This window comes from Dipodomys merriami, unplaced genomic scaffold (genome assembly GCF_024711535.1).
Source record: "Dipodomys merriami isolate MVZ:Mamm:240054 unplaced genomic scaffold, mDipMer1.0.p SCAF_31, whole genome shotgun sequence".
In the NCBI taxonomy this organism is placed as follows: Eukaryota; Metazoa; Chordata; class Mammalia; order Rodentia; family Heteromyidae; genus Dipodomys; species Dipodomys merriami.
Genome location: NW_027204604.1, coordinates 7,234,074 through 7,260,053, shown reverse-complemented (window position 1 = coordinate 7,260,053; position 25,980 = coordinate 7,234,074). Strand labels below are relative to the sequence as shown.

Genomic DNA, 25,980 nt, shown 5'->3' with positions numbered 1-25,980 from the left:
ATGGTGGCTTACCTGGGCAAAGCAACCTTTCTGTCACTGGATGGGAGAAAACAGCATGCCAGCATGGCTTTGTTCTGGAGCCAACTCTACTACTGCAGTTGTACTCTGGTAGGCTCTTCTGGGCCAACTCTGACCATCCTGACATTTTAACTACTATGTTTATTTCAAGTTATATACTGTTAAAATAGGTTCCCTATCTTGAATTTGTGCCATTCTTTAAATACGTGAGCACACACACACACACACACACACACACACACACACACACACCTTTGCACTTGTGCCTGCTACGTTTTGTTAGTTTTGGCCCATGGTCTGTTTGCTATGAGTTGCATTTGGTGTGGACTTAGTCCTGCCCTCTCTGTCATCTCCAACTTAAAGTCAACCACATCTCAGGTACTCAGAGTCCAGGGGCAAAAGTGACCTTTCAGGTCCACTCACATAGCCCCCTTCCCACACGTACACTGATCTATCTGCGACTCTGGCCTGACTCATCACCTCCGCCTGTCTATTCTACCCTCTCTGTAAAATCTTAAGCCAACATTTGGTGTGATTCCTAAGTTAATAATAGCTTCTCTATTGAATTCTTTTTAAATTCTTCTTTTCGGTTAAATTCTTCCCAAATTCTGGAAGCAGATCTTACCTAACCAATTCAATTATCAGTCTTTTTTTTTTTTTCAAGTAAATCCATTTTGTAAATATCTCAAATTTCCATAGTTAAGTTTATTTAACTTTTTGGTCTGGTAACAAGGCTCAAACTCAGGATCCTGGCACTCTCATTTGGTACGTTACCACTCAAGCCATGCCTTCAGTGTGACTTTCTTTTAGCTGGTTTACTAAAGATGAAGTCCCACAGAGTTTTCTGCCCAGGCTGGATTTGAACTATGCTCCTTCAGGTCTCTTCCTCCCCAGTAGGTAGGATTACAGGCCTGAGCCACCAGTGCCTAGTGTTTAACTTTTAATTACTTTGTGGTTGTCTTCAAATGTGGAATGTAAATTCCTTATGAGTTTGTAACTTAGTGTTTGTATACAGTAGATACTGATTCATTACTATGGATTGTTGGGACAGGGGAAACCCTAATTTTAATTATGGCTTGAAGAATATGATTCCATGACTAGTACCCTCTAAGTAGAATCCCTCTCAGAATCTCCTCTCTACTAAGAAAAACAGAAATAGAGCTTGATAAAGTTTATAATGAGCTGGTCTACTCACCAGCGGAATTCTAAGCCTAGGAAGCCTTGAGTTGAATACCACTTTCCTACCCTATCTTTATCACTGAGGTTTTAGATTGGGAATACCAGGTCTCAGATTGATGCTAACTTCATATTCAGAACTGAAATACTTACCAGGTCAGGCTATGGAGGCTGGCACTACAGATATTAAGATTTAGCACTTACAACCTTGAGTAGTAATGAAAGGAACATGTGGATCTAAAGAAGATGTAGGTACAGGTAGACAATCTTAGGATGTAAAACTAAACATGTGTTATGGATTCCATGTCTCTCTCAAAGAATCAGAGGTACATGTGAAGCAGAAGTTCTGCCATGTTGTTCATTTCTGTGCTGCTGGTGATAATGTGTCTGCCTACTGGGAGCTTCTGGCCCATCCCAACCCTTGACCAATGAGTGCTAAGCCTAAGATAGTACACTAAAAATCCTCTTTCCAAAGTCAAATGAAAGCAAGGAATATTTATTTCTCAAAGTTTAGGATTATTTATTTCTCTAAGCCCGGGCATCAGCAGTGTTCCAGAGACAAACATGAGCACTGAAGGGAAACTTCTTTCTTCTATAGCCAGTGTCCAAGCTGCTAAAGTTGGGAGGTTTCTGCCTGATGGTGCCAGTTATCTCTGCAGTTATAAGGACATGGACCCAGGATCTGAATCCTCTTGGTAAGTCAATCTGTACACACACACACAAACACACACACACACACACACACACACACACACACACACACACACACACACACACACACACACACACACACACACACACACACACACACACACACACACACACACACACACACACACACACACACACACACACACACACACACACACACACACACACACACACACCCTCACCTCCTCTCCAGCTTCTGTCTGATTCTCATCCTCAAGGCCTGGACTTTTCTTCCAGCTCATCTCTTCTCAGCAGACCCTTCTGACTTTTAACCTAGAAACACAAAAACATCCAAAACCATTCATTAACTCAACAAACATTTATTGTATGCCCATCCAATGCCAGGCACACAATGACACAATAATGAGCAAGCCAGGCACAATCACTGTTCATCGGAAGACAACTGTCTCGTGGGACACAGATATTAAGCACATAATTACCAAATGTTTTATTAATTTTGCAACCAGAGTTACCTCAACTTCTTTTGCCATCCAAATATCAATTTTTTTCTCTACTAGGCCAATAACAATAATTCCAGGAATTCTAAGGCTAAACGCTTACATATAAATTCACTGCAGTTGTTGCTGCCCTCAAACACATCAAGCTTACTTGCAACCATTTTTTTTTTTGCCAGCTCCCATCTTGCCAACCAAGATTGTCCCTCTAAGCAAAGCCTGAACACCGGCTCTTTCTTCTATTCTCCATAAAACAAAACTCATATCTGTTGCTTGTAAGAAACATTACTGAGGGGCTGGGAAGGTGGCTCAGTGGTAGAGCGCTTGCCTTGTATGTATGAGGCTCTGGGTTTGATTTCTCAGCACCACATAAGCAAAAAGAAAAAAGCCAGAAGTGGCACTGTGGCTCAAGTGGTAGAGCGCTAGCCTTGAGCTGAAGAGCTGAAGGACAGTGCCCAGGCCCAGAGTTTAGGCCCCACAACCAGACCAAAAAAAAAAAAGAAAAGAAAAGAAAAGAAAGAAACATTACTGAGGGCCAGACTTGGTAGCTCACTCTTGTAATCACAGCTATGTGGGAGATGGAGATAGGAGGATTGAAGTCCAGGGCTAGGTCAGACAAAAGCACGAAATGCTACCTGGAAAAATAAAGCACAAAGAAAGGGCTGGGAATATGGCTCAATGCTCTCGTCTAGCAAGTGAATGGCTCTGAATTCAAACTCTAGTATCTCCAAAAAGAAGGTAGAGGTAAGAAGATACTTTACAGAAAAGATGGATGTACCACAGGGAAATTATGACCTAAAAATAAATGTTAACTTTTCCTGCCCCTAGAATATGTACAGTGTGAGAGGACATTCCTGCTGCCAGGTCCCTCCTTGCCTCTTAGTGTTTGGTTGCTGAAGCCAGAGCCCTTCTCCTTTAATAGAACCCTCCACAGTGCAGAACTTCTTCCCTAAAATATAAAGATAGCTTCTTACATGGTAACAATCCAGGCTGGCCAATCTGCCTGGAGATGCATTTGCTTGCTATCTGGCATATATCAGCCTGAGTGCATTCATTCTAGAAACATAAACTGAGCACTTAATTTGTTCCAGACATGGTGCTAGGTGAAGAGAATATGTTAGCAGATAAAAGAGACAAGACCTTGCCTTCATAGAAGAGATAAATAAGCAAGTAAATTCGAAACTGAATCTAAATTTCAATGCTAAGACGTATTTTTTAAGCAGGATGATACTGTAGCTGGGGGAGGGGCAGACGTGGTGGGGAAACACTTTTAAAGGGATGAGAAATTCTCTGAGGAGGTGACACTTGAGATGAGCCATGAAGTTCAGGGATGGAGTCCTCAAAGCTGGCTAAATACAATTTAAAGTAGCAACAAAGTGAAGGGCACCAAAATTCCTTAATTTTTGTTTTGTTTAGCTTTTTGTTTTAGTATTCAAAAAAGAGAAGAATTAGCATATTTTTTAAAAAGTCAAGGGCTGGGCGCCAGTGGCTCATACCTGTAATCCTAGCTACTCAGGAGACTGAGCTCTGAGGATCACAGTTCAAAGCCAGCCGAGGCAGGAAAGTCGATGAGACTCTTATCTCCAATAAGCCACCCAGAAAACCAGAAGTGGTGCTATGGCTCAAATGGTAGAGTGTTAGCCTTGAGCTGAAGAGCTGAGGGACAGTGCCCAGACCCAGAGTTCGAGCCCTATGACAGACAAAAAAAAAAAAAAAAAAAAAAAAAAAAGGGTCAAATGCTGTAGGTCCCTCTCTGCACCTATTTTAAAGTTTAATATTGCTTTTACTTTATCTTTTAGAGATTAGACCTTTAAACTTACACTCATCATTTAAATGATATTAGAAAAGGTTATTCCAGGCAGAAGAAAAGCAAGCATAAGACATTCTGTTCTGTCCCATGGCAGAACAGAACATGGCTTCTTTTATGAGTAGAAAGAAAGAATGAAAACACAAGCAAGACCAATAATTGAATGAAGCTAGGAGGAACAGGCAGGGTTAAAGTCACATTGAGGGGATAATTCTCAATCCTAGTTATGGAGAAATCCTTGCTATGTTTTTACAATTCCTAAGGCATAGGTTCTATGCCAAGAGATATAACAGGCTTGAGATGGAGCTGGGAAATTGGTATTTTTTTTGTTCTTCTGATGATTTTATCATGCTGCAAGGGTATAGAATTGTCATAAGGCTTTGTGACCAGCCAGAAAGACAGAGCATTAAATGGTGAAAAACATAGACCCCAGAATCAGACAGTCCAGTTTGAAAATCCTATCTGCTGCTGATCTCAGGTACATTATTTAAGCTTTTTATTCCTCAGTTTCTCCCCCTGAAAAATGGGGATAATAGTTCATCCATCTTATAGAGTTGTATGTAGGGTAAATGGCCATATATACAATGACAGCTTTGTCTTGCCTAAAGGCAGTAGAAGTAGAGAGAAGTAGAGAGATCAAATCATCTATTATCTATTTGGAAGCAGAACTGGCAGGATCTTGTCCTCAATCACAAAAAAAAGGATAAAAATGATATGGGGAAGAAGGAAATAAAAGATGATTTCCATCTGGGGTTTCTAGCAATTCAGTAGAAAGTGATGCTATTTCCTAAGATGGGAAATGAACATGCTTTGAAAAAAAAAAATAAGGATTTTCATTTAGTGTGTATTAAGTGAAAGATAGCTATTAGATATCCAAAAAGAGACACCAACTAAATGGAGGCCCAGAACTCAGGACATGTAAATTTCAGAGCCATTACATTATAGAATAGTGTTGTCCAATATAGTAGCTACTAGCTGCACATATGAGGTTACTTAAGTTAAATTGTAAAATTAATTAATTTAGTTCACCAGTCACAAGTATTTAATAGCTAGCAGCTACCATATTGGGCAGCACAGACAAGAAACATTTCCATTGCTCCAGACACTTATTTAGGAAGCATGGAGAGACACTCAAACCAGGAACCATAGAAAACCATCTAGAAAGTAGCTCACAGTTCTAGGAACACATGAAAATCACCCCCAGGAATTCAGACTCAGTTCCTCTTTGGGATGGCCACATCTTGGCAGTTGTTTAAAAAGTTCCTAGAGCTGGATGATAGTGGCTCATGCCTGAACTTCTAATTGTTCAGGAGGGTGAGATATGAGGATGAAGTTTTAAAACTAGTCTAGGCAGACTGTGAGAATCTTATCTCCAATTAACCAGAAAAAGAGCTGGACTAGAGGTGCAGTTCAAGTGCTAAAGCACTAGTCAGGAATTTGAAAAAGCAAAATGAGAACATGAGGCCCTGAGATCGAGCCTAGCTATTGGAATGATTGTAAAGAAGCAGCGTTGAGAAGGACTAACCATTCAAGGAAAGATCACAAACAGGCCCTGGAGAGTTCCAATATTAACAGCAGTGACTCCCAACCTTGGCTGCACATTGAATCAATGTCAATATGGAACTGACATTGAGTGGAGCTTTAAAAATTACTGATGCCTAGGATTTCCTCAGAGAAGTTTCTGATTTAATTGGTCTGCTCATGAAATTTTAAAGTTTTGTCCACCCAAGGTTGCTAACCAATGATAGATTTTAAAAAATGATAGATAGATTAAAAAAAAAAAAAAAAAAAGACCTAAGCCGGACATAGGTGGCTCACACCTGTAATCCTAGCTACTCAAGAGGCTGAGATCTGAGGATCACAGTTCAAAGCCAGCCCAGGCAGGAAAGTCCATGAGACTCTTATCTCCAATAAACCACCAGAAAACCAGAAGTGGTGCTGTGGCTCAAGCGGTAGAGCGCTTGCGTAGAGCTGAAGAGCACAGGGACAGCGCCCAAGCCCAGAGTTCAAGCCCTACAGCTGACAAAAAAAAAAAAAAAAGACCTAGGATAAAGAAACAAAATCAGATATGATAAATAAAAAACAGGAAGGTGTGATGTCTTTGAAACAAGGAAAAAGTTTTCATAGAAGAAATAAATTATCATTGACTATTAAATGTTACAAGCTTGGTAGAGTAGTAGAAAGAGAATCTAGGTGGGACCACACAGAACGGTGATGGATAGATGAATGAATCAGCACATTAGTTGTAGAGGGCTACGAATAAGCCATTTTACTTATGAAGAGAAGAATTCTGGCAACAGCTGAATTGTCATGTGGGTCATAAATTAAGTTTTTTTGTTTTGTTTATTTATTTACTTTCTTGATGGATTCTAGGACTTCACTCATGTTAGATAAGTAGTGCTCAATCACTGAGCTACCTTCCCAGCCCTATCAGCCAAGATTTTAAAGAGAGGTATTAGAGTGTGTTTTTATGTGATAATAATGGAGAAAATGATGATACAGGAGAGTGGAAGGTTAATCTGGAAGTTGAATTCATATCTAAAATATCTACCTGATGTTAGAAACTGAATGTACAAATTCCTATGTTAAAGCACTAACTACAGGTATGGATGTATTTGGAGATGAGGCCTCCAAGGGTGTACTTATGATTAAATGAGATCATAAGAGTGGGATGCTGATCCAATAGAATTAGTGTTCTTATAAGAAGAAATACCAGAGAATCCATCATCCCATCTTCTCACTTTTCCTCTCTCCCACCATGAGAGGACACAGGGAACAGATACAGGTAGTCATCTGCAAGTCAGGAAGAGGGTCTCACTACACAACAGACTGGCCAGAATCTTGATCTTGAATGTCTAACCTCCAGAACCAAAAGGAAAGTTGATTGCTTTTATTTAAGTCACCCAATATGTAGTATTATATCAGCCCAAGAAGATTAATATACCCATGTTCCCTTCTTGCTAGAAGATGCATGCTACCAAGTCTCCAGAGTTACTCAGAGTTAAACTCTTATTAGCCTGAACAAATTGGCTTAGTCTGTTCAGGTTGCTAGAACAAAATACTTTAAATTAGATGACTTATAAACAACAGAAAATTATTTTTCACAGTTTTAGGTATTGAGAAATCCCAGACCAAGACAGCATTAGTTGTAGCGAGATCTGTTATCAGGTAAAAATCTGTTTTCTGCATTATAGAGACACCTTCCAACTGTATCCACAGGAGGTAGGAGCCAATGAGCTCCCCTCTGCCCCTTTCCTTTGGCATTAATCTCATTCTTGAGGGTTCTTCTGCCATAATTTAATCACTGATAATCCCATTGCATTTGGGATTAAATTTCATCATATGAACAGGGGTGTATATTGTATATTGGTTTGGAAATTTGATCTTGTATCACACTTACCTAGAGGACTTTTTTTTTTTTTTTTGTCGGTCATGGGGCTTGAACTCTGGGTCTGAATGCTGTCCTTCCGGTCTTCAGCTCAAGGTGAGCGCTCTACCACTAGAGACACTGCGCTACTTCCTATTTTCTGAGTGGTTTATTGGAGATAAGTGTCTTACGGACTTTCCTGCAGACTTTCCTGCATCTTAGGGACTTTCCTGCTGGGCTGGCTTTGAACTGCAATCCTCAGATCTCAGCCTCCTGAGTAGCTAGGATTATAGGCATGAGCCACCAGCACCAGGCTTGCCTAGAGGACTTTTTAAAAACACAGATGGCTAGGCCCCTATCCAGAATTTCTGATTCTATGGGTTTGGGGTAGATCCTAAGAATCTTCATTTATAACAAGTCTTTAGGTATTGCTGTTGCTGCTGGTGGTTTTAGGGAGAATCTTTAAGACTCGCTGATCTAAGCATATGGTCCCAGTCCTTTTTTTCATCAGTAGTCAGGGATGAACATGTGATCCAGTTCTGGTTAGTGAAGATAAATTTCTGGGGGATTCTGGGTATCAAAGAACAGAATTACAACAATTTAGTCCAAAGATTTTAATTAGCTTTCTTTTTTATTCTGGAATTCTGGCACCATATAATGCCATAAAATGGATTAAGTGTACTGATGGAGTGAACAAAAGAAGCTGGTATAACAGGTGGGAGAAAAAAAAAGGAGAAGCAGAGAACAAAAGCAGATCAGGGTTCTGAACAATCATTTTTCTTGTAAGGCAGGGACAGGAAGACTGAACTACAGAAAAATAACTGGTTAGTTTTCATCAGGTTACCTCCAGTTTCTTCCTTTATAAAAGGATTAAAACAAAGGTAACTTCATTACCTTGCCAGCTGAAAGTAGGTTGCCTGGGAAATGTGACTGCTATTTTTCCATTTCTCTGAAGGCCAGATAAACAGATAAGTTTCAACTTGGTCAGACAAAATTCTTAGCATGAATGACTCCATTTTGATTTGTAGCCTGGTCTTGTGGTGCCCAGTCTAAAACAATGACTTCCTGAGATTTTATTCATAGGATAGATTTCCTTAGTGATAAAAAAAAAAAAAAGAATGAGTGGCCAGAGGCATGGTTCATGTGGTAGAGTGCTTACTTAGCAAACTCAATGCCCTGAATTCAAACCTCAGTATAAGATGATAAAAAGATAGATATAGATATAGATATAGATATATCTTTCATTGGATGTTTTCATCTGGAATCCGATCAGGAAATTGTGACAGCTATCCTGGAATGAGGGGAGCTAGACTTTTATAGTCCTCCATATGTTGAAGGTAACTTAGTAGAAAGAGGGAAGAGTTTGAACTCTTGAGAGGATCAAGCTAATGAATTAATCAATCCTAGAACCCACATCCTGGGAAATAATACATTTTCTTTTTTTTCTTTTCTTTTTTTTTTTTGGGGGGGGGTCCGGTCATGGGGCCTGAACTCTGGTCCTGGGCACTGTCCCTCAGCTCTTCAGCCCAAGGCTAGCACTCTACCACTTGAGTCACAGCGCCACTTCCGGCTTTTTTTTCTTTTTGCTTATGTGGTGCTGGGGAATCGAACCCAGGGCCTCAGGCATGCAAGGCAAGCGCTCTACCACTGAGCCACCTTCCCAGCCCCTACATTTTCTTTATAGTTAAAGTGATTTTGAATTCTATTTTGTTACTTGTAATCACAGCTTAACTCACTCACAGACATCCAGAACTTTAACCAAAAGGTCCAGAAAGAAAAGGAATGGAAGCTGTGCATAGGAAGGATCAGGGATTTTTCTTCCATGGCAAGAGAAAATAGACCTGAGCTAAAGGCCAACTGTGAAACTGTAAGAGGTGAGGAGATCATGCATTTTGCTGCCTAAAATGCATCAGTGTTTCCCATTGTCTATCCAAGTCTAAGAAAAATTGATAGTTGTGCATCAGTTGGAAACACACCAGGAAACCTCATATTTTGCTCTGTCTGAGAACACTACAGACAGATAGACAAATAGACAAACCTTTGAACAGAACAGGAAACAAGACAGACAGTTCCTACTCTCTGTGGAGCTTATAGTCATGCACTACAGACAGACAACGGAGTTAGAAAAGGACAATGAGGTGTCTGTAGGAAGGTGTAACAAGGGTGCGAGCCTTGCCTATGTGGAAGGGAAGTTGTCCCTAGGGAAAGAGAAGACACAGACACTTGAAAGATGAGTTCGAGGCAGCAGACAGGATGGAAAGCAGTTATAGTTAATAGATAGCTGAGATGTGTGGCTGTTCACATGAGAGGAAAGTAAACGATGGATCCAGGATCCAAACCGCAGCCACCAGGCCAGGGATGGTGAAGCTCAGATTCAAAAAGCTGATAGTAAAAACTACAGGGTAGACTCGTCAAATTTAGCTTTAGATGTGGTAAGTCTGATCCCTGCAAGACACGCAAGTTGAAACACAGGAGAGGCAGGGGGCTATGCAGTTCCAGCATTCAGATCTTTGTGTAGTCTATAAAGAGCCAGAAATGGAAGCCCCAGTAGAAAAAGAACAAGAAGAGATGATAGAGGAGATAAAGTACAGAAGAGATGCTCCAGGACTGTCCTGAGAATTGTTGCCATTTATAAGTCAGGCAAAAAGGAAAACCTGCTAGGGAATGGGTCTGGAGGAAAACTAAGAGAATATGAAATCACAGAAGGAAGGAAGGAAATAGTAGTCTCCAGTTCCTAGGCAGGTGATCATGTACGTATTTATGCCGAACCTTGCTTCTGCCTACTACATCCTCCTCATTTGTAGCATTTCCAAAAACTCTTTCTTTATGCCCCAACACCCGTCTGGCCTAACTGCTCTTAGATTGTGCAAATGCTTTCTCATGAGTCGTCCCCATTTCATATGCGACACCCCCTTGTTCAAGGCATCCCCCACCCCAGAGCACTGCTCCCTCCCAGAGTCCCCTGGTGAACTGTGTCCAACCTTTCACATGCTGACGGGCTCAGGACTCATTCACTCCTAGGCCGTCTTTGACCACCTCCTCCCCAACTATAATCAACAGATTTCTCATTGTACTCTCATTGTTTACCTATCATATTCTACTACTGTGTTTCTCCTGGCACATTGTAATAATGTGTTTGCATGTTTGTGTCCTCTACTTGACTATAAGCTTTTTATTTTCCTTTGTGCTGGATATTAGGTCTTGAACTCAGGGCCTTGCGCTCTTACATGGCTTTTTGTCAAAGTAGGCGCTCTACCACATGAGCCACACTTTCACGTTCAACCTTTTGCTGGTTAATTCTTTGAATGAAAGCCTCAGATCTCAGCTTCCTAAGTAGCTAGTGTTACAGGGGTAAGCCACCAGCGCCAAGTGACTAACAGCTTCTTGAGAAGAGAAGTTTCTATTCTGCTTTCTGTAACTATGCTTAACACAGAGTCAGATTTATGGATAGCTTCGACCAATGTTGTGAACCTTCTTGGAAGCTGTCTAACTGTCACCCAGAAAGTGTGAGTGTCCTGAGTTGGGACCAAGGATCGTAGGAATGGCATATGTGTGGCAGGGTGCATATATGTGGCAGGTGGCAAAAACAACTGAATAACCGATGGCTTCCTTCCTGCCACACACCATTTACAGTGCTCGATCTCAATTCATCTTCACCACACCATTCCCCAAGAGGATTCTCATCACTTTCACTTTACAGATGAGGAAGTAGGAGCCAGAAGTTAAGTCCCATGTTCAAGGTCAGATTCTGATAAGCGGAGGCATTGGGACTTGAAGGTACCCAAGTCTGCTCAACTCCAGAGCCCTAAATACTTAAATCTACTTGGCATTTAAGTGTAAGGAAGTTTTCTGTGTCAATTCAGACTTGTAAAGTATACTGTTGCAATTCATAAATACTATGCAGGCAGCAAGGAGCATGTGAGCCTAACCACATTTGCTACTCAGCACAGATCAAGGGGACTAGCCCTGCCTGCCTGCTCCATTGTCTGGTAGCTCTACTTGACCAGGAGCCATGAAGACCAAAAGCCAATGCCTATGAAGGGTCTGTTCCTCAGTAGATTGTCCCAGGGGCAGGTTGGAAGGATGCCTGAGCGTGAGCCAATGAGTGCAGTGCCAGACACCAAGTTGGAAGTGGAAGTGAAAGGTGAGCAGGCTAGAGTTGAGGGAATGAAGCCAACTTGCCAGATCTTGGGCAACTTCAGTCCCAAGGCACTGAGCCAAGGACGGGCTACTATGCCTAAAATAACTTTCCCCAGAGTCTTTACTGGTCATTTTGCAATCTCTATCCCCACACTGACTTTTAGGTTGATATTGATTTGGGACCCATTATATATGACCCCATGAAAAAATATAGATTTGGTCTTCCACTGAGATGAAGCCCACAAGAAACAATGAGAGCATTGTTTAAAACAGTGCTATCCAGTGCCAATGCATGTAGAAGGAACCACAAAGGCAGCTACAGTTCACAGAAAGAAGAGAGCAAGGTGTGCTGGCATAGGCAGTGGAGGCTTCTCGGAGCTCACTAATTTGAACTTGGTCTCCAAGAAAAAAGGAAGATAGAATAGAAAGAGGATAGGGACAACCGTGTGTGCAGGCATGAGCAATGAGAATGGCTGAGCATTTTCCTCAACAGTAATGAGAAGGGATTGTTTGGGGGCTTAGAAAAAACTCCTCAGTAGAGTAAAGACTTCTTGTGGGAGAAGAATAGGAGATACAAATCAGATGAATAGGAAAGATCAGACCAAATGAGTCCTTTTTCCAAGAATATTAGGTCTTGAAAATTCAGTATGCATAATCTAGGAAGTTATCTCCTGGTATGTTAAAGTAATTAACAATAGAATCTAGAAGTTTAAAAAGAGATGTTTGGTTGGAGTCTTCAAAATGGATTAGAAAAGAAAGGATTTAGGGCTAAAAGCTGTCCATCGAAAGACTCAAATGCTTTTTTGAGTATCCACTCAAAGTCTGACTACATGTGAATATAATATAGTCCCATCCCTGCCAAAATCCAAGTCCACCGGAGAAATTAAACCCATAGTTAACTATTGAGGACCTACTATGTGCCAATGATTATACCAGGCACAGGAACATGGTAAAGAACAAAACAAAGTTCCAGCCCTCATGAAACTCATCCTTTAATGGAACTGAAAGACAATTCAAGACCAAACCAATACTTCTATCTACATAAGATTAGGTGACAAAGCAGGACACCAAAGAGAAAGTGACAAGATGGTAAAGTCAGAGAAGGCCTGGTCAGGAAACTGGCACAACATTTCAGGCCCAAGAACCAATAAATTGCATTGGCAATGCTAAGGAATAAGGATATTGAAAGGGAACTGCGTTTGAAAGTACAGAGATGGCAAGGAATCTTATGTTCAGTATGCCAAGTCTGTTACCACAGTGGATATCCACACAGAAAGGTCTAAACTCTCAAGACCAGAGGAGATAAAGAATAGACATGTACCTTTAAAAATCATCTGTTGTGGGTTAGGTAGAGCAGGTGCTCACAAGCACACGGCCATGAGTTCAATCTTCAGTACTGAATAGAAAAATTAAACCATCCATTAATATTTGAGTCACAAAAATCCTTCTCTGTAAAATTCATTGATATGAAATAACTAAATCAAACAGTGAAAACAAGAAAAAAAATAAGTGAAGTACAAAACACACAGCTAATTATAGAGTATCCAATGGTGACTTCTTCCTTCTCTTCAGTCTTTTGAATTCCAGTGGTGGACAGTGATGGTACAAGTAGCAAGCAGCTAGTAGTAGTAGTAAGTAAGTAAGTAAATAAACAAACAAACAAACAGAAGTACATTCGTGACAAACCATCTGAAAAATTTCTGTCCTCTGTCCCATCAATATCAGGCATAGTTGCAGGAATAGCTCTTCCTGTTCAGCATTTATTCACCGCTTGGACTACATGTTACCCTATTGTGATTTTTTTTTTCCTCCTTCAACAGATGGTTGTGTTTTAATGTGTAGGAGAGAGAGTTTTGGAATACAAATTAAATGAATTTTAAACTGGTCCTACCAGTTCTTAGGAAGGACAAGAATGAAATGCTGGATAGACTTGACAGTGTTGTGGTTTGGATATGGTTTGAGTGGGGGCGTGGAGGGGAGTTGGACTTTAATACTCATTATGAAGTATCAAATGTGCTTACTTAATCTAAATATGGCATTTAGAAGTATGATCTTTGGGAGGTGATTAGGATTAGATAAAGTCATCGGGGTGAAGCCCTTGATTGAACCCTGATGGCAGAAGAAGGAGGAGGAAGAGGAAGAGGAGGAGGAGAGACACATAAGCACACATAGCCCTGTCTCTTGCTCCCTGTATTTTATTGAGAATTCACTAGCAAGGTCATCACCAATATGGCCCCTTGCCCTTGTACCTCCAGAACCAGAAGCCAAACTAAGTCTCTTTGCCTATTATCTTACCTAATTTATGGTATTATGTTATCAGCAACAGAATATAGGCTAATACAAGTAGGATGACTAACTGTTCCAGTTTTCTCAAAACTGTCCACACAGGAAGTGGCGCTGTAGCTCAAGTGGTAGAGCGCTCGTCTTGAGCTGAAGAGCTGAGGGACAGCGCCCAGGCCCAGAGTTCAAGCCCCATGACCGACAAAAAAAAAAAAAAAAAAAAAACTGTACACACACACACACACACACACACACACACACACACACACACACACACACACACACACACACACACACACACACACACCTCAACCCTGAGTAAAATAGATGTGTTGTCTGGCTGGGAATGGGGCTTAGTGGTAGAGTGCTTGCCTAGCATGCATGAAGCCCTGGGTTCGAATCCTCAGTACCACATAAACAGAAAAAGCCAGAAGTACCTCTATGGCTCAAGTAGTAGAGTGCTAGCCTTGAGCAAAAAAAGCTCACAGACAGTGCCCAGGCCCTGAGTTCAAGCCCCAGGACTGGCAAAAAAAAAAAAAAAAAAAAAAAAGGAAGGATGGGTTGTCATTATAGCTTATTCTGACCTTCCTTCGTGGCTATAACCAGTGAATGACCCATGTAAGACAATAAACCACTTCTCTAAAAGTAAACTTACCCCAGCCAAAGTACCTGTTTAGTTCCCAAGTGCTTCTTGGCCTCTCCACCTCCCACCCAGGAACTGGGCTGTCTTTTCCCACCCAGACCTAGGAGCTGTGCTCAAAAATTCCTGGGCATGAACTGACCCTGAACTTCTTTGCCTGTGACTGCCCTATCACTACCACCTAAACCAGATACCAGTGACCTCAATCCATGCCACATGCTCTTCCCTCTGCCTTAGCCCTTGACGCAAGCTGGTAGAACCTGGGGGTAAAAGCCAGATTATCAAAGAAGTGAAGAAGGATGCTCATTTTAGACGTGCTATACCTTGGGAAATCAACAAGAAAGGGGAACTTCAGATGCATTGCAACCTGTTGACCACGGAGGATACATGTATGGTTTGCGTCTTTGAGTAACTGCAAGACAGGAAATGCTCACTGCTGCTTGGTCAGTTTTGGAGTTTGGGGTTCAAAGGCTGGCTGACTCACCTTTGGAGCAGAAACCAAGTCAGGGCCTTATATAAAGAGGCACAGCATAGCCCCACCAGGTTGCCACCTTGTATGGAACACTCATGGGTACTGGGAAAACTCACAAATCACTTCTGCCAATTATTAGGGAGTGCTTAAAAATTATGTGGAAGAAAATGCCAAGACTGAAACTAAACTTGGCTTGGACCCTAGTTACAGAATTTCCTTGCCAGACTAGGTTCAAAGAATAATACACTGAGGACACAATGCTCCAAGAATAATCTCATTCTCCACCCACAAACCCTTACCTGAACTACTCAGGGCAGGGGAAAAGGATAGAACTTATGGCTAATACTTACTTGCCTTTATTACTGCATTGCCTGGGAAGCAACCTCAGACCCCCAAGAGAAGCACCCTTTCCCCTATGACTACGGGGCTCAGCCAGACTGACTGGGAAGGCTGTTGTAAGATTGCATCAGTGACCTTTGCAATTTTCTGGCCAGTTTGATTTCCTCCCCCTGCTCTTCCCCTTTCCCTGCTTAAAGCCCTTTGGCCTATTTGCCTCTCCTTCCCTCTGTACTTTGCTAACTCAGGTATATGCATAACCAAAGCTAAATTAGAGCCCCCACCCCAACCTCCAACCATCCAATCAGGGGATTGTGTTTCATCCTTGTCCAATCCTTAATCCTATATCTAACTCCAGCTTCTGCCCCCTTCTCACCTTCTGGGGTCTTTTTTTTCTTTTTTAAACCCTAGCTTCTTACCCAAGCTCTCTACTGCACCTCTCCTGTCATTTATTATGCAGCTGAACCAGCACAGGAGAATTTCACCGACTGGCTCAAAGGAGTGGCAGAGAATTATTGAAAAGAACATGAAATATTTCATTTTGGACAAACAGATCGGTTTTTGTTGTTTTTTTTTTTTTTAAACTAAGAGCCCCATTCCATGCTTGCATTCTCCAGCCCCAGAGTTCACTTCTCCAGTGTAAGTGGGGAAAATTGGGGACCGATAGCTGTTCCCTGATACATCGAAGTACATATAGTTCAAAAAGCAGCCTCTCTCTCTCACTGTCTCTCTCTGTCTCTCTCTGTGTGTCTCTCTTTCTGTCTCTCTCTCTATATATATATCTTTCTCTCACACACACACCTCTATGCATTAAAGAACACCCTCAACGAATAGTTTTCTATTAAATGATCTACTCTAGCAACGTATGCAACCTTTGAATTACAACCCATCAGGCCAAGAAAATGTGAGAACATACTGCTTTGTGCACTGGATGGAGGTGACCTGTTGCACACATGGAGATCTGTTCACTTGTAGGATCCCGCCCACCCCCCTGCATTCTCTTGGGGTCCCCACCACCCCGTATCCCCCGTGGGAAGGTGACTGTCGGGAGGAAACATAAGAAATCTATACATCTGTCCCTTAGAATCCCCAGATTTCCTCATCAGTGGGCCCCTCCTCAGGTTGCCTCTGCACACACTGAAGGCCACTAAGAAAGGGCCCCTGGCAGAAATGCAGGTGGATGCCTCCTCCCCCCTCCCTCCCCCCTTCCCTCCCTCCCTCCTCCCCCCTTCCCTCCCTCCTCCCCCCTTCCCTCCCTCCCTCCCCTCCCCCCCCTCCCGGCCTGGGACCTGCGTGGGGAGCCGGGCTCTGCGGAGGCCTCCAGCCAGGCCCCAGCCCGTTCCAATCCCCCTCTCGGTCACCCCCTCCCAGCCCCCTCCTCCCTCTCTTCCTCCTCACCTTCCTCCCCGCCCCCTCGGGTCTCTGGCGCGGGCCAGAGCCAGCCAAGCCCTCCAGCCGGGGAGGCGTGTCTCCGGCTGAAGATATAAGCGGCCCGGGACGCGGATGGGGTGCCAGCTGCAGTGTCTCCATCTAGAAGGACTGCTGAGCAGGAGGAGGAGGAGGAGGAGGAGGAGGAAGAGGCCGAGGTGGAGAGCTCCCAGGCCGGCCAGGACGGACTGACGCACAGACTGACCGCCACCAGCTCGCTCCCGCTGGCCGCTTCCAGCCCAGGCTGTCACGAAGGTGAATCCCCCACCACCACCACCTCCCCGGCCCACCCCCCCCCCCCGTGCCCGGGAAGGGGGAGGGGGCGCTGCCCAGGGAACCCCGGGAAACATAAGCCATCCTCCCTATCTACCCACCGGGACTGACGGACGCCCCCCCTCCACCCCGCAGCCCCGACCCCTGCAGGTCCCGCCCGCCCCCCACACGCCCCCTCCACCCCGGGGCTGAGATGGAAACCGTCCAGGAGCTGATCCCCCTGGCCAAGGAGATGATGGCCCAGAAGCCCAGAGGCAAGCTGGTGAAGCTGTACGTGCTGGGCAGCGTGCTGGCGCTGGTCGGCGCCGTGCTGGGCCTGGTGGAGACGGTGTGCAGCCCCTTCGCCGCCGCCAGCCGTCTGCGCGAGGAGGAGGCGGCGGCGGCCGAGCTGCGGGACGCGCGGGAGCGACAGGCGCGACAGGCGCTCCGCCCGCCGCAGGCCCGGCCGGGCCCGAAGCGGCCGCCCGAGGCCCAGCCCTGCAGCCGCGCCGACCGGCAGCACGCCTCCTAGGGCCCCGGGGAGGAGGTGGGGCGGAGCGGGCAGGAGCCCCGGCTGCGTGGAGAAGCCCCGCCCGCCACCCCGCCGCGTCTGGCACCGACCCACCACCAAGATCCACCCAGAAGGGGTTCGAGATCGACTTTTTGCTGCCGTGCAGCTACGTGTTGTGAAGATGAAGACAAACTGTGTCTTTAAAGCTCTCTGAGAGTCTATGGTTTTGCACTAGGGAGGAAGGAGAAATGGCTTTTTTTATATATCTATACCGTTATTATTACTGTCGTCGTTGTTGTTGTTACTATGATCACCATTTTGCATTTTGAAATAAAAAAAAAAACCATTTTATACTGAAGCAGCCAATATTTGTCCCTAGGTAGTGCCGGATTCCATGACTGACAAGTTTCCCTTCTAAACTGTATTTTAACGAGAGAAAGAGATAAATAAATAAGAGAAAGGAAGCTACCTGGTGGGTTCAGAGGCGTGCCTAATCAGAGTCTAGCTCAAACCACCCCTCCCTTCCCCAACCCACTCATCTCCCCCCATCCCAAGAAACTCAGATTCTAGTAGACGTTCTGAACTAAAACAAGAAAAGACCGGCATCGCAGGTGTGAGTCCTCTTCCTCCAGGGACAGAGCTTGTTCTGTGGTAATGCCTCATTCAGTTGCTTTTGTAGACTCAGCCAATAGGCAGTCAGGGGTCAAAGGCCCCGCCTGCTACAACCCTCCTCAGATGTTTAATGCCACCTACATTAACCAGGTGCTGCCACTTTACTCTGCCATCAGCAGCTGTTGCCAGACCTAACAGTGGCTCATGTTGTCGCCACTGGTCAGGTTCTTTCCCCTACACATATGGAGAAACTGTCATTTCTTTCATTCCTTCCAGCTCAGATCCTACCCAGCATTCCTAACCAGCTCTCCCTTATCCCAAAGGAAAGAGCAATAGGAATATGGTGAATGAAGGAAAAGAAACATAGTAGGCACTTTTAAAGGAAAATAATGACAAGACTGTTCTATGTCCAAAACAAGAACTTTGGCTCTATTAAGACAGTAGCTAATCTTAAATGTCCAAAATAGACCTTCGGAGCTTTCTCTACCTTATCCTTCCAGATGGCTTTCCAAAACCCCTCTCCTCTGCCCTCCTGAGCATCCTGTGACCATCTCTCACCAATGCAAACCATATCTCCTATACCCTGAAGCATGTTCACTCCAAACCACCCACTTCCAGATAGCCTGTTTTCCATACCTTTCATATTGGTGTTCTTCTACTCAAGAACCTAAGACTCAACTACAGTGCGTCCGCGACCTGTTCCCACCCTGATGGTACTGAGGCTTGGACTCAGGCCTGTTCCCACCCTGGTGGTACTGAGGCTTGGTCTCAGGCCTGTTCCCACCCTGGTGGTACTGAGGCTTGGTCTCAGGCCTGTTCCCACCCTGGTGGTACTGAGGCTTGGACTCAGGCCTGTTCCCACCCTGGTGGTACTGAGGCTTGGTCTCAGGCCTGTTCCCACCCTGGTGGTACTGAGGCTTGGACTCAGGCCTGTTCCCACCCTGGTGGTACTGAGGCTTGGACTCAGGCCTGTTCCTACCTTGGTGGTACTGAGGCTTGCTTGGACTCAGGCCCTTCCCACACAGGCACATGAGCCCCCAGTCCCTTTTGCTTTATTTATTTTTGGAGTAGGGTCTCTTCTAGACCAAGATCCTCCCTTTTACATTTGCACAGCACCTTGCCCAGTTATTGATTGAGATAAGTTTTGCTAAACTTTTTTTGTCCTAGGGTTGATCTCAAATCCAAATCCTCCCCATCTCTGAATAGCTGGGATTAGAGGCATGAGCCACTATACCTGCTTTTTTTCTTTTCTTTAGCATTACTCTTCCTCCTGAATGTCTTGTCATCCATGATCTTTGAATCTTCTGAAACTATAAACTTCAAATTCCCCAGGAGAGGGAGGACTATAAATATTCTACCTACTATCAAACTACATATCAAATTACATGTTCTGGTTTTTGGCGTAGAAGATGCCTATATCTGAGGATTTTCCTATGTATAAAAATATAGATGCCTAAATATATTAATTATGCTTATATAATTTTTGTTCTCATTTCTCTATTTTTTGTATTGTATACCTATTTAATAATTTCTTTTTTTTTTTTTTTTTTGCTGGTCTTGGGCCTTGAACTCTGGGCATGGACACAGTCTATAAGCTCCTTTTGCTCAAAGCTAGCACACTACCACTTGAACTACAGCGACACTTCTGGCTTTTTCTATGATTAATTAGAGATAAGAGTCTCATGGACTTTCTTGCCCAGGCTGGCTTCAAACTGTGATCCTCAGATATCAGGCTCCTAAGGAACTAGGATTACAGGCATGAGCCATCAGCACTTAGCTAATAATTTTTTGTTTGCAGTACTAGAATTTGAACTCAGAGCCTTATGCTTGCTAGGCAGGTGTTCTGTCACTGAGGCCTCCAGGCTCTCTGAATGCTTATGGTAATACAGGATCACTCAGTAGTGGGCAATTTTTCTACAGTTGTCTGTGGAGTTGGTCATGTCTCTGTTAATATAATCTTCCTGAAATCAAGGACCATGTCTTCTTTAGTGTTCATAGAAATCATCAAGGCTTAGGCAAATAATTGATTGTCAACTAATCTATTTTTAATGTTAGAGCAGTGGTTGTACAGAATAGAGGAAGTGTTTTTGTATGAATGGAGACATCCAACAATATCTAGAGACATCACCAATTGTCAGGTGGGAGTAGGAACACCATTATTTGTACCTAGTGGGCAGAAGCCAGGGATGCTATTAAACCTCTTACATTGTACCAAAAATGTTTCCCACAGCAAAAAATTCTCTAGTCCAAATTATTAATAGGCCTGAGGTTTAGAAAGTCATAAGAAAGTAAGGAAAATGTTTTCCTAATGCTTTCAGAACCATGACTTTGAGATCGTCTCATGAGATAATCGTTGGTTGTAGTCAAGCATAATAAATCCCTCTCCCAGCACAGGAACAAAAATTGTTCTTGTTCTACTCAGTAACTTTATCAGTAACCTAGGAGAGGTTGGCAGATGATATACTTATCATTTGTGTTAGAGACACAGAACTGAGATAACAGAGTCAGAATTGAGAATAATTTAGGAGCTGAGTTGTGCACTGACACAAATGGATGGACACTGGATAAGGAAGAAAATACAGCACACACTTCATATTCAAAGCATCCATTAGGCTCTGTGTGCTGGTGACTCATGCCTGTAATCTTAGCTACTCAGGGGGCTGAGATCTGAGGATCTAGGTTTAAAGCCAGCTCATGAAAAAAAAAAAAAAAGGTCCACAAGACTCTTCTCTTCAATTAACCAGCAAAAAGCTAAAAGTAGAAGTATGACTCACGTGTAGAGTGATAACCTTGAGTGGAAGGGGAATAACAAGATGGTGAAACAGGACAAAGAGTGACCCAATACAACAATAACACTCACAAGACGCTAGGTTGGAAATCAGCTTTACAACTTCAGGAAGGTGGCGGGAAAGAGGAATGGGGGTGAGGGATAGTGGGAGAAAAACAAAGGAGGGGGCAACAATGTTCAACAAGAAATATACTTGTTACCTTACTTATGTAACCGTAACCCCTCTGTACAGCACCTCTACAACAAAATACAATATAATTTAAAAAATGAAAGCAAGAATTTGAGGCCCTGAGTTCAAGCCCCAGTACCAACACACACACACACACACACACACACACACACACACACGCACGCACGCACGCACGCACGCACGCACGCACACACACACACACACACATGCACACAGGCACACCCAAATCTATTAGATGATCCCCAAAATTAGTCTTATTCTAGCCTTTTTTTCTTTTTAGGTCTGAGACCAGAACTCAAAATCTGTACCTGCTGCTTTCATTCATTGGCTAGCACTCTACCAATTGATCCATGACTCCAATTGCTTTGAAGTAGACTTATTCTAGTCATGCAAAAATTACTTAGGTATTTTCAATGATTGATTATAAGTTCAGTGAATACTAAAAAGGGCTTGTGCTCAAGCTGCTAAAAACAAATTAATGCCTTATTACTTCTTTTCTTTTTTTTTTTTTGTCCAAGACCAGGACTCCAATTCATTACCTGTCATTTTCACTTACTGGCTGGTGCTCTACCTCCTGAACCATGCCTCCAGCCCAATAATGCCCTATTAATGGAAGTAGAATGTCCAGAAACAGAAGACCATAGGTATTTTGTTATACACTACAATCCATTAGGATGAAAAATAAAAAAGCTTAGTCAGACCCATCTGAATTTCCTTAGGTTTGACTCTGTTACGCTAGCTCTAGAACCTAGTTCTAAAATAAGTTGCTAAGCTTTGCTCTGACTACTTAAATTCTTTCCTTGTCTATAAAATAGTACTTTCCACAAGGAATCATTTTACAGATTAAATGTGGTAATACGTTTAAAGTTATTAAAGCAGTACCTAGAATACAATAGGCTTTCAGTTCATGGAAGTTACTGTTCTGTTTGAAGACTATCTAATTATCTAATTATTCTTCCCTCCTAGAAAAATATCTTAACCTATTGGTTGAAACTCATAGTTGCAAACTTGGTCATAGTGAAATGCCCATTAGTTAACTTACTGTTTTCAAAACACCACAAAACTATAGTCTATTAATATAAATAAACATGTAATTTTGTGCTATATCAATTCTTATACTATTTATTTATTTAGGATGGTACTAGACATCAAGACTTGAGCCTAAGCACTTGGCAAGTGCTCCACCACTGAGCTACATGTCAGTTATCTCTTGTACTATATTCTAATGAAAACAAATAGTAGAACTAAGTGTTGTGGTATATATCTGTAATCCCAGTTACTGGGGTGGTCAAAAAGCAAAGTTATTGAAACTTTATCTCAGAAACAGAATGAAAACAAAAGAGCTGAGCCCATGAGGCCAACTGTTGTATAGCACACTCAAATCCCTGGGTTCAATCCCTAGTACTGGGAAACACACACACACACACACACACACACACACACACACACACACACACACATTCAGAGAGAGAGTCAGACATATATATATATATATGTATATGTATATATATATCAGACATTGAGAAAGAGTCAGACAGACAGACAGACAGAGACAGACACAGAGAGACAGAGACAGAAAGACAGCTCATTGACTCAGTCATTTTTTAAAGCCCAATGATATCCAATATTCTCAGAAAGCTGTCCAATTATCAGAGAGCTGTAGAAAATAAGACAGACATCTATAGAACTTATGGTTCTCAAGAGAAACCAACTGGCCCCTGAGTTAGAAACAAGGTCGAAAAAACTCGTGTTCTCTAATCATTAGGAGCATATTGATAGGGGCTCTCATCCATACTGCAAGTCGAAGGGTCATTGAAAGAACCAGCATCCCATAAGAGCTCAGAAATAGAAGGATGATTATCGAAAAGCTGTCCAATCAGCAGCCAACAAGTCCAGGCTTTTCTTCTTCAAAGTTATGACTTCAAATCTCAAGAGTGCCCAGTTCAACTCCCCATGGGAACAGAGCTACAGCTCTTACAACTCTAGCCCCAGATCTCAGCACAGTGCCAGGGACAGAGGAGATGCTTTTTATATATTTGCTGAATATGGATGAAGAAAGTGAGTTTGTGCTTATACACATATCTATAGACATAGACACATACAGGAAGTGTGCGTGTATACATCTACTACAGTCAGTTCCTTAGTGTGGAACAACTCAGACCTCTGGCTGGGATGGGATCCTCCACCCATCGATGTGAATGAGGATGAAGTCACTGTCCCTACCACTATGGGTCCCACCACCATCACCACCATCCTCTGCATTCCCTGGCTGCTGGGATTGAAAGTCATTGTATTTCTCTCCTTGTAGGGAAGGAAATGCTGCCCAAACCCAGTTCTTGTTTCAGTAACTTCTTTTGAGGCAAGGCCAAGAATCAGAGTGAGCACCTGCTATGTGAGGGACAAGGGCTCTGCTTGGTCCGCTCCCCTGGCCCCCATGTTTAGAGCTAACAATAGTAATGACTAAGTCTCCCGGAGCAACCAGGACAACTTCTCAGTATTCCCATCCTGGGCTGTTTGGGAGACCTCTGTCCTTTGGGCAGCCCTGAAGCCTGATGCCCAGGACTGGCCCACTTTGGTTTCCCCCTGGGGTTTCCTCACGGGCACCTCCTGGCTGTCAGCTGGGTCCTCACATAAGAGCCTTCTTCCTTGGCCTGGGTTTCACCTACTTGTATCAGGTGGCAGACCAGCTGGTTTCAGTCCCAAATCAGGCCTTCTGACTCCTCCCAGAAACCAACCAACTTCAGAGCAGGAAATCTTGCCCCTCCCCAAAGAGGGGGAAACCGCAAAGGAAGAGAGAAATGAAACAGAAGGAAAAGCAGAGGAGGGAAAGAGAGAAGAGGAGCAAAAGAGGAAAGGAGTTCAATCAAAAAGAAGTCAAACCTACTTGGAACCTCACGGTAAGACTTTTCAAAATGGCATTATATGTAATAGTATCATCACTGGTAGGTGGGTGTTGAAGATAGAAGGTCAAAAAGAACTACTATTTTTTAAAAAATGATCCTATTGAAATAAACAGGAGGGATGGGATGAAAAGAAATTTCAATGTCAAATGCTGGTCAAAAAAAAAGAAAGGAATGCCCAATGAGCTTTCGGCTGCGTAGGAGGGAAGACATGATAAGATACAGATGGGCCGGGCGGCAGCTGCTGGCACTGAGCACAATCTCATCATTTGGGGACAGAAAGTTAAGTTGGAGCAAAAAGTCTTGCAAACGTTAGTGCAAAAAAGAAATTCTGCAAGTCCAAAACTCACTTGGAATCAGAAAATGATTGCAGGTCATAAGCGAGTTTCTTCTTGTTGCTGCTGTTGTTTTAATTTTTAGCATCAGCTTTAAACTGATGACAGAGAGAAACACTATTCTGTATCTCAGGGCTGATATCCTTATGTGATATGGAATCATCAGCGGGTTTAATATTATTCACAGTGAACTCTAGAGCTCGGGGGATGGTTCTATTATTATTATTATTATTATTATTATTATTATTATTATCACAAGAAGGCTTTCTTGTCGCACGCACCACGGGAGGCCTAAGTTTGACAATCCAAATTCTTCATGTGCTAGTACCTTTCCCTTCAGCCCAGCCTGGCTGCTCAAGATATTGACCTTCTACACTTAAAAGAGCCTGTTCAGAGAGAATTCCAAAACACTTTTTCCCCCTCAGGGCAACAAATTAGAAAAACCCTGACAGGAAAAGGAAATGCCATTCCCCACCCTCTCCGCTTACCCAAACCCTCACTTGCCATCAATACAGAGAATCAACCAGAGGATTGTGGTTGACTGATCCAATCACTTGAAGGGATTAAAATAGCTAGACTCGTGCTTCAGAAAACATCTATAGATGATGATGCTGTGTTTTCACGAATGTTGGCTTTAGGAGTCATGTTCCCTCAGCTTTTCCAATAGAGCTTAACAGTATCAGAGGAATATACTTGAAGTGGGTTTTGGTTTGGTTTGTGCTTTTTTGTGTATTTTGTTTTGGGGATGTGTGTGTGTGTGTGTGTGTGTGTGTGTGTGTGTGTGTGTGTGTGTGTGTGTGAGTGTGCGTGAGTGTTTCTCTCTGAGGTTTGTATGAGTTCATTAGAAGCTGAAAGGAGGGTGGGAGAAGAAAGGAAAAACGGAACAATCTTGCTCCTGCTTGTTTGCCAAGATTTTAAAGGAATTGCCTTCCCCACTATATAGTATGGTACGAAAATAAAATCCCCAAATCCTAGCTCTTTCTTAATATTCATTCCAGTACTGCTAAAATCTCCTTGCATTCAATTTCTGAGCTGGAACAAATCTAATTTAATTCCTCTCATTTGCCAGGTGAAGAAATCAAAGCCAAGACAAGGGAAGGGCCTTGCTCATAGTCACATCCATCAGTGGAGGGGAAACTGAACCTCCCCTGTCCTGACCCAGGGTCCTTTCAAGAAATCACCCCAAATTTACACGAGTACCCTAGATGCCCAAGAGCTCATAAAGACTGCATCTGCTGATGGAATGGGATATTTCGTTAAAAGATGTTCAAGTAACTTCGCCTGGTCAAACAGCAAGAAAGATTTCCTTTCTGGTTATACCATTCCAGACTATTTCTAACTGTTAGGTGACCAGACAGTAGGCAAAGGATCTAAGGCAGATTTTTCATGAGAGAACTAGAATATTCTTCTATATCTATTAATGATCCTTATCTCTTTTTCTATAATCTTCATATTATCTTGGGGTTTTTTTTGTTTGTTTCTTTTTTTGTTAGATGGTTTTTTGTTGTTGTTGTTTTTATGCTGCTCTTGACGCTTGATCTCTGGGCCTGGGTGCTGTCCTT

The 25,980-nt window shown here is 43.0% G+C and overlaps 3 protein-coding genes across 5 annotated transcripts in view; 2 read left to right on the top strand and 1 right to left on the bottom strand.

Moving 5' to 3' along the window:
* Positions 1-8,470, bottom strand: part of Lamb3 (laminin subunit beta 3) — a 59,239-nt gene extending 50,769 nt beyond the window's left edge. Inside the window, exons 1-2 of one of the 2 annotated variants that reach the window (XM_070041587.1) lie at positions 8,429-8,470; positions 2,088-2,178 (exon numbers count right to left, since the gene is read on the bottom strand). The gene's annotated coding sequence lies outside the window, so the exon portion shown is untranslated. Of the gene's footprint in view, positions 1-12; positions 119-2,087; positions 2,179-8,428 lie in introns of those variants that run through there. The other variant, XM_070041591.1, reaches the window with a different exon arrangement.
* An 8,438-nt stretch (positions 8,471-16,908) lies between these two features.
* On the top strand, positions 16,909-18,050 carry G0s2 (G0/G1 switch 2). The gene is made up of 2 exons (XM_070041594.1): positions 16,909-17,085; positions 17,239-18,050. The coding sequence occupies exon 2, from the start codon at positions 17,297-17,299 to the stop codon at positions 17,612-17,614; it is 318 nt and encodes a 105-aa protein (XP_069897695.1). The 5' UTR covers positions 16,909-17,085; positions 17,239-17,296; the 3' UTR covers positions 17,615-18,050.
* A 5,920-nt stretch (positions 18,051-23,970) lies between these two features.
* Positions 23,971-25,980, top strand: part of Hsd11b1 (hydroxysteroid 11-beta dehydrogenase 1) — a 47,795-nt gene continuing 45,785 nt past the window's right edge. The window contains exon 1 of one of the 2 annotated variants that reach the window (XM_070041592.1): positions 23,971-24,080. In XM_070041592.1, coding sequence (XP_069897693.1) covers positions 23,982-24,080 — 99 coding nt within the window. In that variant the 5' untranslated portion in view covers positions 23,971-23,981. The remainder of the gene's footprint in view (positions 24,081-25,980) is intronic. The other variant, XM_070041593.1, reaches the window with a different exon arrangement.

Coding starts and splice junctions, on each gene's coding strand:
- G0s2 (XM_070041594.1), top strand. CDS start 17,297: ATGGAAACCGTCCAGGAGCTGATCCCCCTGGCCAAGGAGATGATGGCC.